At 45.2% G+C, this 12,618-nt stretch overlaps 1 protein-coding gene across 1 annotated transcript in view; it reads right to left on the reverse strand.

The window, feature by feature from the left end:
• The window catches only part of pyroxd2 (pyridine nucleotide-disulphide oxidoreductase domain 2), a 65,514-nt gene that overhangs the window by 23,821 nt on the left and 29,075 nt on the right, over positions 1-12,618 (reverse strand). The window contains exons 5-10 of the mRNA XM_043713014.1: positions 11,383-11,538; positions 8,764-8,917; positions 6,655-6,716; positions 4,693-4,790; positions 3,192-3,333; positions 2,251-2,385 (exon numbers count right to left, since the gene is read on the reverse strand). Coding sequence (XP_043568949.1) covers positions 2,251-2,385; positions 3,192-3,333; positions 4,693-4,790; positions 6,655-6,716; positions 8,764-8,917; positions 11,383-11,538 — 747 coding nt within the window. The remainder of the gene's footprint in view (positions 1-2,250; positions 2,386-3,191; positions 3,334-4,692; positions 4,791-6,654; positions 6,717-8,763; positions 8,918-11,382; positions 11,539-12,618) is intronic.

The following is a 12,618-nucleotide window of genomic DNA, read 5'->3' on the forward strand; positions in this document are numbered from 1 at the left end:
CTCCTCTAGCTTATCTCTCCACGCTTCAGGCTCTCTGCCTTTATTCCTGATGAAGGGCTTTTGCCCGAAACGTCGATTTTGCCTGTCCTCGGGTGATAGCTTAAGCCGAACTTCCTACATTAAGGTACAACCCAGCAGCTAAAGTCCCTCTGAATACTTTGAGTAATTAGCATTTGAATTTGATGTTTTCCTAGACTCAACTCACCCTCCCCATGCAATGATCCTGAATCCATTGAATTCAATTCCGGTGTTCACCCACATGCATGGATGGTCTTCCACACTGCTAAATATAATCTCTTAGTCTGGAACTGAATCCTAAAGTTCAGCAAGGTCCTAGCTGTGACCCTCCATCAATGCCAAACTAATCACAGCCAGGGCTTCAATAGTTTTTCACAGGATATGGGCATCACTGGCTAAACCAACATTCATTAGCTATTCCTCATTACCCATGAGAAGGTAGAGGTTGCTGCCTATATGCTGCAGGTATATCCACAATGCTGTTTGGGAGGAATTTCCAGCGTTTAGACCCAATGATACTGAAGGAACAGTGATATATTTTCAAATCAAATGGTGTGTGGCTTGGAGGGGAACTTGCAGATGGTAGTGTTCCCAGGGATCTGTTGTTCTTGTCCTTATAGATGGAGGTGTTTGTGAGTTTGGAAGGTGCTGTCTGAGGACTTTTAGTGAATTTCTGCAGTGCATCTTGTTAATAGTGCACATTGCTGCAACTTAGCATCAATGGTGAAGGGAGTGGATGTTTGTGAATGTGGTGCCAATCAAATGGCTGCTTTGTCCTGAATGGTGTCAACCTTCTTGAGTGTTGTTGGAGCTGCACCCATCCAGGCAGGTGGGGCGTATTCCATCACACTCCTGACGTATGCCTTGGGGAGTCGGGAGGCGAGTTACTCACTGCAGAATGCCTAGCCTCCAACCTGCTCTTGTAGCCCTTGTGTTTATATGGCCAGACTAGTTCAGTTTCTGGTCAATGGAATGTCTCAGGACAGTGATAGTGGGGTAATTCAGTAATGGGAACACCAATGATTGTGAAGAGGCGACGGTCATTACTTGACACTCAATGGTGGTAGAAGTGATTCATGACAATTAAACAATAGACAATAGACAATAGGTGCAGGAGTAGGCCATTCAGCCCTTCGAGCCTGCACCGCCATTCAATATGATCATGGCTGATCATCCTTAATCAGTATCCTGTTCCTGCCTTATCTCCATAACCCTTGATTCCACTATCTTTGAGTGCTCTATCCAACTCTTTCTTAAACCAATCCAGGGACTGGGCCACCACTGCCCTCTGGGGCAGAGCATTCCACACAGCCACCACTCTCTGGGTGAAGAAGTTTCTCCTCATCTCTGTCCTAAATGGTCTACCCCGTATTTTTAAGCTGTGTCCTCTGGTTCGGCACTCACCCATCAACGGAAACATGTTCCCTGCTGCCAGAGTGTCCAATCCTTTCATAATCTTATACGTCTCAATCAGATCCCCTCTCAGTCTTCTAAACTCAAGGGTATACAAGCCCAGTCGCTTCAGTATTTCAGTGTAAGGTAATCCCACTACCTTCTGTACCTGCATGCTTGCCTTCATTGACTGGTGTACAAGAACACCCAGATCTCTCTGTACTGCCCCTTTACCTAAATAGATTCCATTGAGGTAGTAATCTGCCTTCCTGTTCTTGCCACCAAAGTGGATAACCATATATTTATCCACATTAAACTGCATCTGCCATGCATCTGCCCACTCTCCTAACTTGTCCAGGTCACCCTGTAATCTCCTACCTAACGCTCATGGGTGAAGGACTGTTCACAGGGTGTGGTTATCACTGGCAATGGCCGGCATTTATACCCATCCCCAAAACTGCCTTGAGGAGCTGTTGCTAAGCTGGCATCTCCAATCACTGCAGCCACTGTGGTGAAGGTGCAACCAATGGTGAGGATTTTGACCCAGCGACAATGAGGGGATATCAAGATGTGCCCAAGCTGGGACAAGGTGCACGGCCAGGAGGGGAACTCGGATGCCAATGGGACTCCATTAACTGCTGACAGAAAGCAGTCATGGAATGGGGGTGGTAGATAATGGCATGGGATGGTTGTTGGGCCCATCACCATTCAACAATCTGTCAACCTTCACTCTCTGAAAAAGGACAACTTGAGTGACATTATCTGGGTGTGAGCAGAACCCCTGGTAGTGAATATAAAAGGTATGGAAGAGGAATCAAATAGAGACATTATCCAATGCACCTTTGGCGTCAGCTGGAGGAAGGTCACATGAGCAGTGGCATTGGATAAAACCACTTTGCTCCTTATCTCAGTTCCATCTTGCAGCACAACTCCCTGTGCTTTCCCATTACTGTCCACAAGAATGGAATCCACTACCTGTTCAATAGAGAGAGAGAGAACTACATTAACTTTCACTGACAATGTTAAAGGCATGAACAGTGTTAAATTTCATATTTATCAAGGTACTGTGAGCTTAGCAGTAAATTGTTCTACAAAACTACCAGAATGGCTGTAAGTGTGATACTGGTGTGACTCTAGGCTAAGCAATTTGGATACATTATTGAAACAGACTGAAGGGAACTTTAGGAGAAAGTGAGGATTGCAGATGCTGGAGATCCGAGTCGAGAGGGTGGTGTTGGAAAAGCACAGCAGGTCAGGCAGTGTCCGAGGAGCAGAAGAATCGATGTTTCAGCATAAGCCTTTCATCAAAATTAAGGCTGTAGAGAGAGGAGGAGAAGCTCTCCCAGGCAGGCATCCTTGGAAGAGGCATCGCAGTAGGGTTAAAATCAACTGGGAGAAAGTGAACACTGCAGATGCTGGAGATCAGAGTCGAGAGTGTGGTGCTGGAAAATCAGGCAGCATCACACTCTCGACTGTGAAGGGAATTTTACCTCAAGCCTGGCCACAGCATAATACAGGGTTAAAGCACCATGACGGGGTGAAAAAGCAAAATGGGTTTAATTTTCCACATTAATGCTCCGCAGTAGACACATGAGACCATTTAATAGAAAGACTTTCCCTTTGTGCACACTGATATTGTTGCTAACTATCCTAAATTTGGACTCTCTGGTTGCTGGCCCTCCTGACAAAGAGATCAGCTTCTCCTTGTTTATTCAGTTTGTAACCTCCTTATAAAGCAAATTAAAATGGAACGGTCAGATGAGTGTATCTGGAGCACGTACCTTCTCTGTAAAGATTGAGGCTCCATGATCCGCAGCCACATTGGCGATGGATTTGGAAAGTGCACCCATTCCACCTTCCACATAACCCCAAGCCCCTTTAATCCCCTCCAGCTCCCCCATCACGTGATGAAGCAGTACATACCTAAAATGAGCAAGAAAACAGTTGAGGGGCTTTTGGAACACAGATTATCCTTGTGTAACTTGACAAGTTTTATTTGCTCTGTATATGGAATTACGAAAGTTTGGGCAAGCCTTCAGAATCCTGAAACACTCTGCCACCTAATGGCCAACATCTGCCACTGCACCATGACAGCAGAAATCCTAACACTGAATGGGAAAGGTTGACACAGCAATTTACAATATTGTCACAAAAGTATGTTTTATTTTCCTGGGACTTGTGCAATGGTGGCAAGATCAGCATTTATTACCCATTCCTAACTGCCTCAAGAGGGAAAGAATTCCAGGCTTTCGACCCAGTGACAGTGAAGGAACGGTGATATGCTTCCAAGTTAGGATGGTGAGTGGCTCAGAGGGGAACTTGCAGGGGTTGGCATGACCAAACGTTATGCTGCCAGGAAATGAAGTTTGTCACATTTGTGCAACAGTTTTTTTTAAATTCATTCACAGGATGTGGGCATCACTGGCTAGACCAGCATTTATTGCCTATCCCTGCCCAGAGGGCAGTTAAGAGTCAATCACATTAGATTAGATTCCCTACAGAATGGAAACAGGCCCTTCGGCCCAACAAGCCCACACCGACCTTCCAAAGAGTAACCCACCCAGACCCATTCCCCTATGCTACATTTACCCCAGATTAATGCACCTAACACTATGAGAAATTTAGCATGGCCAATTCACCTGACCCGCACACCTTTGGATTGGGGAGGAAATCCACACAGACATGGGGAGAACGTGCAAACTCCACACATACAGTCGCCCGAGGCTGGAATCGAACCCAGGTCCCTGGCATTGTGCTAGCCACTGAGCCACCGTGTTGCCCCATTGCTGTGGGTCTGGAGTCACATGTAGGCCAGACCAGGTAAGGATGGCAGTTTCCTTCCCTTTTGAACATTAGTGACCTAATGAGCTTTTCCAATAATTGGCAATGGATTCATCGTCATCATTAGACTCTTAGTGTCTGAGATTTTAAAAACTGAATTCAAATCCCACCATGGCAGGATTCAAACCTGCTCCCCAGAACAGTTTCTGGATTGACAGTTCATTGATAATACCACTAGGCTATTTCCTCCCCTTTGTAAGGTAGCAGATGCTGCACTGGGTTAATTAAATTAATATTCAGAAAAGTTTATATTAAAAACTGAAGAGAATCAGAGGTTATTGAGCAACGTTGGAAGAATAAATATCAGATACAAATTGTCCATGATTTAATTGAAAAGAATGTCTGAAACCTCTTTCTCTTACTATTTTAATAAATAACTTTAATGTAAAAATTCAAGATAAATTTACTTGAAACAAATGAAAGATCTGATGGTTTTCCTACCCACTGCCTGCAGCCTGCGGACTTATCATTGCACCAATAATTCCATCAGTAGCCAGAGTCGCTTTCAGGGGCTCTGATTCAAACCAGTGATTTAGAATCTGCCAAAAAAAATAAAATAAGGACAGCAAGTTGGCAAAGCGTAGCTATCAGAGGATAATGTCAGAACTGATGCTACTGTAAATATCCCACGAGAAGCGAAATAGAGATTTAGTCACTGTCCGGCAATGCGTTTCTCAAAGGACAGACTTCCACATTGGACAGATGCCTGCAAGGAAACAGCTCCAGGAACAACTGTTGAGCTGACGCTGTCAGTAACAAGGCAGCAAGGCAACTCCCATTTCATCGGGAAAGCCTCATCATCGTCAGTCTGTTCCTCACACAAAGACTGGGTACAGAATACTTACCCCGGGGCAAATGGGGAGTTGTGGGAGAGTCTGGCAAGGACCAGTGCGGAGGCTCCTGGGGGCAGGTGGTGATTTAACCTGCGGGTCACCACTCCTCAGGCAAGGGGAGAGGTTGAGAAGGAGGGACATTCCTGGTGATTCCAGCCAGGGTGAGAATTGAACCCATGCTGTTGGCATCACTCTACATTTCGAACAAGCCCCCAGCAAGCTAACCAGGCCCCTAATGGGAAACAAAATTAGATATTGCTGGAAAGACTCGGCAGGTCTGGCAGCATCTGTGGAGTGAAACAGAGAACAAACAATAACTCCGATTTCTCTCCACATTTGTTGCCAGACCTGCTGAGTCTTCCCAGCAATTCCTGATCTTGTTTCTGATTTCCAGCCTCGCAGTTCTTTGAGTTTTCTTTTGTTTAGTTACCCCCCCCTGTGGGATAAGTGCGATACCAGCAAGTCTGGCATCCCCATCCTTAATGCCCATTGAACAAAGTGTCCTGCAAGAGCTATTTCAGAATCACCCCCATTGCAGTGGGTCTGGAGTCACATGTAGGCCAGGCTGGGTGAAGATGGCAGATTTTCTTCACTAAAAGGTCACTGAGGCATAGTGTCCTACAGCACGGAAACAGACTCTTCAGTCCAACTCATCCATGTCAACAAGTTTTCCCAAATTAAACTAGTCCCACTTGCCTGCATTGGCCCATATCCCTCTAAACCTTTCCTATTCATGTACCTGTTCAGATGTCTTATAAGTGCTTTAACTCTACCTGCCTCTAATACCTCCTCTGACAACTCATTCTATACACATTCCATACCTCCCTCTGCATGAAAAAGTTGCCCTGTAGGTCTCGTTTAAATCTTTCCCCTCTCAATGTAAACCAATGCCCTCTGGTTTTCGAATCCCCCATCCTAGGAAAACGACCTTGGCTATTTGCCTTATCCCTGTCCCTCATGATTTATAAATCTCTACAAGGTCACCCCTCAGCCTCCAATGCTCCAGGGAGAAAAGTCCCATCCCTCTCCTTATAACTCAAACCTCCAGTCCTGGCAAACAGTCTTGGAAATGTTTTTTCTGCACCCTTTCCAATTTAACAGCATCAAGGTTAACAAGATGACAATAACTGTATGCAGGATTCTGAAAGGACCCTTGCAAATCTCTTGTACAGCTGTAACATGATGAGTCAACTCCTGCCTTCAATGCTCTGACAACAAATTCTGGAGATCACAGTGGGACAAGCAGCATCCTTGGAGAGAGAGCAAGCTAACGTTTCGAGTTCAGATGATTCTTCATCAGAACTGAACTCTTGATGTTTTTATTAAACCCAACAATTGACAATGACCACCATTAGGCCATTTTAAATTCCAGACTTTATTGAGGTTGGATTTCCTCATTTGTCATTTGATGTCCCCCGAATGTTAGCCAGATTCCTAGCTCAGCGACACCGCCCCTGCACCACGGCCTATGCCAAGCGCAGAATCCCTGAGGCTGGGATCAGAAATGTTAGGGTCAATACCCAGTGTGACCATACAACAGCAGTTTCCAAAAGTGAATTTCTGTGCTTACTTTGGATATTGGAGCCGTCAATAGTTCGTAGAACTGTGGAATACGTCTCCCCAGTTTAAGACCTGTGAGGAGAAGAAGGAAAATGGTGAATAGGAGTGAACATGAGAACTAGGAATAGGAGTCAGCCCATTGAGCCTTGCCACCAGGCAATAAGACCATGACTGATCCTTAACCTCGACTTCACTCTCCTCAATGTTGAAAGATCAAGTGACTTCCATGTTGAATAGATTCAACACTGAGCATCCACAGCTCAGGGGTAGAGGATTCTAGAATCCCTACAGTGTGGAAACAGGCCCTTCGGCCCAACAAAGAAGAGTAACCCAACCAGACCCTTTCCCCTACCCTATATTTACCCCTGACTAATGCACCTAATATAAATGTCCTTGAACATTATGTGACAATGTAGCATGGCCAGTTCACATTTTTGGACTGCATGAGGAAACCCGCACACACATGGGGAGAATGTGCAAACTCCACACAGACAGTCGCCCGAGGCTGGGATCCCGGCACTGGGAGGTAGCAGTGCTATCCACTGAGCCACCATGCTGCTTTTTCTTAAATTCATCCAACACCTCCTACCCCTTGCAATTTATTGCATTCATCCTGAAGGCTTAAAAATGAGTAAAGAAGTAGCTCCTCGTCTCAGTCCTAACTGGCTGGCCTCTTCACCCAAGGGTATGGGACTGTGTTCCAGGGGAAACAGCCTCACATTGGCAATGTTGAAAATGGTGGTCGCTTTACGAATGGACGACGACGTGCTGCAGAAATAGCAGAGAGTAGCTGATGCTCACTGGGGTAATTAAAGACTGGTTTTCTCCAGGAATGGGAATGGTCAGGAATGATTCAGAGCAAACTGGAGTTTGTATTGAACTGTGAAATACAAATAAACAGTTATGGAAGACAGACTGACTCCTACATCTGAAAGTGGATCTCTTGACAGTTAATATTAATATGGTCTTTGTCAAGGCCATTCAGCAACTTGGAAGTATCAATCATACTCATTCTTCTAAAAGCCAGGGAGCTTTTACTACAATTCTCCTCATGGGTGGCCATTCAGAACCTTTCAATCAATTTAACAAACCTCCATTGCACAAATGACTTAAGCCCTGACTCACAGTGTCAGGGACTCAGGTTCGATTATACCCTTAGGTGACTGTCTGTGTGGAGTTTGCATGTCCTCTTTGTGTTTGCATGGGTTTCCTCCGGGTGCTCCGGTTTCCTCCTACAGTCCAAAGATGTATAGATTAGGTGGATTGGCTGTGCTAAATTGCCCATAGTGTCCATGGATGAGCAGGTTAGGTGGATTAGCTGTGGTAAAATGGAGGTCTGTGGTTCTGGTTGGGATTGTTTTCAGAGGGTTGGTGCAGACTCAATGGGTCAAATGGCCTCAATCTGCATTGGAGGGATTCTATGTTGGAAGGGTTTAATAATAGGGGAAGAGTTCCACCTCAGTGCTGAGAGCACCATTTGGGTGAGAGTCGTGAAATGAAGGAGGGTGAATGGTACTTGTGGCACAGTGGTAATGTCCTTACCTCTAAGTCAGGGGGTGCAGGCTCAAGTCCCACCTACTTCAAAGGTGTACATTAACATCTCTCAACAGGTTGATTAGAAAATATCAACTTATGGAGCATCAGATGTGGCGTATTAGGAGTGAGATGACTGATCCCCCAAACAAACATAACCATCTTCATTAGTGCTAAGTATGACTCTAACAGCAGAGAACTGTAGGAGCTCTTCTGGGGTGATGGTAGTGTCTCTACCTGTAAGCCAGGTGACTCTGGTTCAAGCCCTACCTTCTTCAGAGGTGTGTTCTAACATCTCTGAACAGATTGATTAAAAAGATATCTAATGCAGGGGATACATCTTTAAGAAAAATCTATACTCACAACTGACATTTGTTCTACATTCAATGAACCAATCAGGGCTGAAAGCAGTTCATCTGTTTTTCCTGTCATTTGTCTGACCTTTCTGTTTTGGGCAAATTTAGCTGTTGCATTTGTTTAAAAAAGGAACATTTGCAAAACTTGCAAAAGTATGTCATTGACAGCAACATGCCTCGGGATGGCTCTGTGAAGGGCACTATACAAAGCGCAGTTTCTGTTCGATTACCTGTTTGGATGAGAGGTTTGACAGTGCGTAGGGATTGTATCTTCTGTATCAGTGAACCACTAGTTAGCGACGAGACATCCACGGGTACTGCATCCAATAGGGGCTCCACGGACAGGGCCATGTGATTGATGAAAGCTTCATATTCTGCATATGACTAGCAAGCAAAACACAACTCACACTTAGATGTCAGAAAATATTCAGACCCTTTTTTTGTTCATCACGTGATGTGGGCATCCCTGGCTAGTTCAGAATTTATTACCCACATTTATTGCAATTAAGTATCAACCCCATTACTGTGGGTTTGGGGTCACACACATACTCCAGACCAGGTAAGGATGGCAGTTTCCTTCCCTAAAGGGCATTGGTGAACCAGATGGCTTTTTTCAACAATAGATTCTTAGTCATTATTAGCTCCTTAATTCCAGATTTTTATTGAACTCATCTTCTACCATCATGGGATTTGAACCTGGGCCCCCAGATCATTACCTGGGTCTCTGGTTTAACAATCCAGTGATAATACCACTAGGCCACCCTCTCCACTCCACACACACATCCCCCCCCCCCACCCCCCCCCCCCCCCCACATATATCAGAGACTGATTTAGATATTTAACCATCTTTGGAGGAATTGCATGTAGAAACTCATTGCTCTCCAAGGATTGTCAAACAAATATCAAATGGTATCTGCCCATCCTCACACACACACCCATTTTGGGCGGCACGGTGGCACAGTGGTTGGCACTGCTGCCTCACAGCGCCAGAGACCCGGGTTCAATTCCCGCCTCAGGCGACTGACTGTCTGGAGTTTGCACATTCTCCCCGTGTCTGCGTGGGTTTCCTCCGGGTGCTCCGGTTTCCTCCCACAGTCCAAAGATGTGCAGGTTAGGTGAATTGGCCATGCTAAATTGCCTGTAGTGTTAGGTGCAGGGGTAAATGTAGGGGAATGGGTCTGGGTGGGTTGCGCTTCGGCGGGTCAGTGTGGACTTGTTGGGCCGAAGGGCCTGTTACCTAACTGTAAAGTAATCTAATCTAATCTAATCAACTCTGACCTACTATCCTACAAAAGGAGTCTTCCAACCCTCTTCTTCATGCACAGGGAAACATTGTGCCCCAGGATATTTTCATCATTTCAATCTGAACAGTAGTTGTTTGTTCATGAAGCTGAGTGTGAGGAAATGCAAAAGTTGAATTTATATAGCAACTATCATGACCTCAGGATTACACCATATTGTCTTACAGCCAATGAAATACCTTTGAAGTGCGGCCAATGTTTGAACATATCAACAGAGCAACCAATTTGTGCACAGCAAGCACCCTCAAGTGATAATGGCCAGATCATCTGCTTCATGAGACATAAATGTGACCTGGACACTAGGGCCCTGCACTCCTGGGAAATAGTGCCATGGAATTTGATCTGTACAAGCTTCTGTAGGCTTTAGTCCAATCATCCCCAATGCTCCAACTCTCCTTCACCAGAAAACTACCTTTGGTTTTGGGTTAGAGCAGCCATCTTTAGTTGGATACATTCCTATAAGTTCGATCAAAGGACCTCCGACTTCCAATCTTCCTAGCATGCTGAGCAGCCCTTTCTTTCACAAATAAAACAAATTCTTTCATGGGATTTGGGCATCACAGGCAATGTCACCATTTGTGATCCAGTTGGAAATGCCAAGTGAATGGAGAGGCTTACTGTACCATTTCAGAAGGTCAGTCACATTGGTGTGGAGTCACATTTGGGATCACACCAAGTACAGATGGAAAATTTCCTTCCCTAAAGGACATCCATGAACCAGATGGGTTTTGGTGACAATCAATGGTTGTTGCCATGGTCACCATTGAAGAGTGTAGCTTTTTTTTCCAGATTTATTCATGGGGTTCAACCCAGTAGCAGTCATTATGGGATTTGACCCTGTGCTTTTAAAAATTATTCATGGGAAATGGACATCGCTGGCAGGTCAGCATTTATTGCCCATCCTTGGCTGCCCTTGAAGTATGTGGCTTTCTAGGCCATTTCACAGGGCAGTTGAGTGTCAACCACACTGATGTGGGATTGGATTCACATGTAGATCAGACCAGTTAGGGATGGCAGATTTCCTTCCCTGAAGGGCATTAGTGAATCAAATAAATTTTTCCCAACAATTGATAGTGATTCGTGGTCATCAGTAGATTCTTAAATCCAGATTTGTTTTAAAAACTTGGATTCAAATTCTACCATCTGCTGTGGTGGGAGTCAAATTTAGTGCCCGGAACATTAGCTGAGTTTCTGGATTAATAGTCTAGTGGTAATACCACTAGGCCATCACCAGTATGTGTCCCTAATGGCATTAACCTGAGTTTTTGGATTATTAGTGTCATCACCATTCCCAATATCCCACCATGCCCCCTGGTCTTATAACTCTTATAACAAAGAAACAAAAAGCCTTCAGAAGAAAATTAAACAAAAAGGAAGCACTTTTATTTTCCCAAATCCTTTACATATTTTTCCAGCGTTATGTCTATAAGATCCTATTTCAATTCATGGAGACTCTGGGACAATGTAACCGACTTGAGTCTATGTGTATAACTTGGGGGATTGACTTTTGTGGGGTTAGAAAAGAAAGCTCCTGTCAACTGGAGTTACCTGTGCATCTTTCGCTGAAAACTGTGCAATTTGTTTCTGGGTCTCTTCCATGGTATTACCCAACAGGAGTGAGCGAGGTGGTTTCCCTCCAACTCCATCCTCTAACATCGGGGTGAAAGAAGACGGGTTCCGTATGTGTACCTTTAATCCATGTTTCTGTCACAAAAAAAGAGTACAAACTCATGCTTAGAAAACGTATTTTTCCAAATTAACTCAATCAGGTTTGAATGAGCAGGTACAAGCAGCACATGATGCTGGGATTTTGAGTTGGGAAACAGCAATGAGGTTAGGAAACTGTCAGGTAAGGAAAGATACAGGGATGTGGAGATCCTCATGCAGATATCCCGAAAAGTTAACAAGTTCAGCAGGTAATAGGGAGGGTAAACGGAATGTTAGCCTTTATGTTGAAGGGAATGGAGAATGAAAATTAGGGATGTCTTAATAAGACTATACAAAACACAAGTCATATCACAGCTGGAATGCTGTGAACAGTTTTGGGGCCCTTAGCTAAGATAGACAGGCATAGGAGACATCTTAGAGGAGGTTCTCTAAGGCTGACACCAGGTATGGTGGGACTGTCTTATCAGAACATGTCAAGTAGGTTGGGCTTGTATTCAGTGGGGCTTAGAAGAATGAGAGGAGACCTTATTAAACCATGTGAGTGTTGGACTGGGATGGACAAAGTTGGAAGTCACACAACTTATAGTCCAACAACTTCCCTTACTTCCCCCCTTACTTCCCTCCAAAGCCCCAAGGGATCCTTCCATATCCGCCACAGATTCACCTGCACCTCCACACACATCATCTATTGCATCCGTTGCAGCCGATGTGGCCTCCTCTATATTGGGGAGACAGGCCGCCTACTTGCGGAACGTTTCAGAGAACATCTCTGGGACACCCGGACAAACCAACCCAACTACCCCGTGGTTCAACACTTCAACTCCCCCTCCCACTCCACCAAGGACATGCAGGTCCTTGGACTCCTCCATCGCCAGACCATAGCAACACGACGGCTGGAGGAAGAGCGCCTCATCTTCCACAAGGGATGAACTCAGACTTCTTCAGTTTCCTCATTTCCCCTCCCCTACCTTGTCTCAGTCCCAACCCTCGAACTCAGCACCACCTTCCTAACCTGCAATCTTCTTCCTGACCTCTCTGCCCCCACCCCACTCTGGCCTATCACCCTCACCTTAACCTCCTTCCACCTATCACATTTCCAACGCCCCTCCCCCAAGT

The sequence above is a fragment of the Chiloscyllium plagiosum genome, chromosome 22 (assembly GCF_004010195.1).
Source record: "Chiloscyllium plagiosum isolate BGI_BamShark_2017 chromosome 22, ASM401019v2, whole genome shotgun sequence".
Lineage (NCBI taxonomy): Eukaryota > Metazoa > Chordata > Chondrichthyes > Orectolobiformes > Hemiscylliidae > Chiloscyllium > Chiloscyllium plagiosum.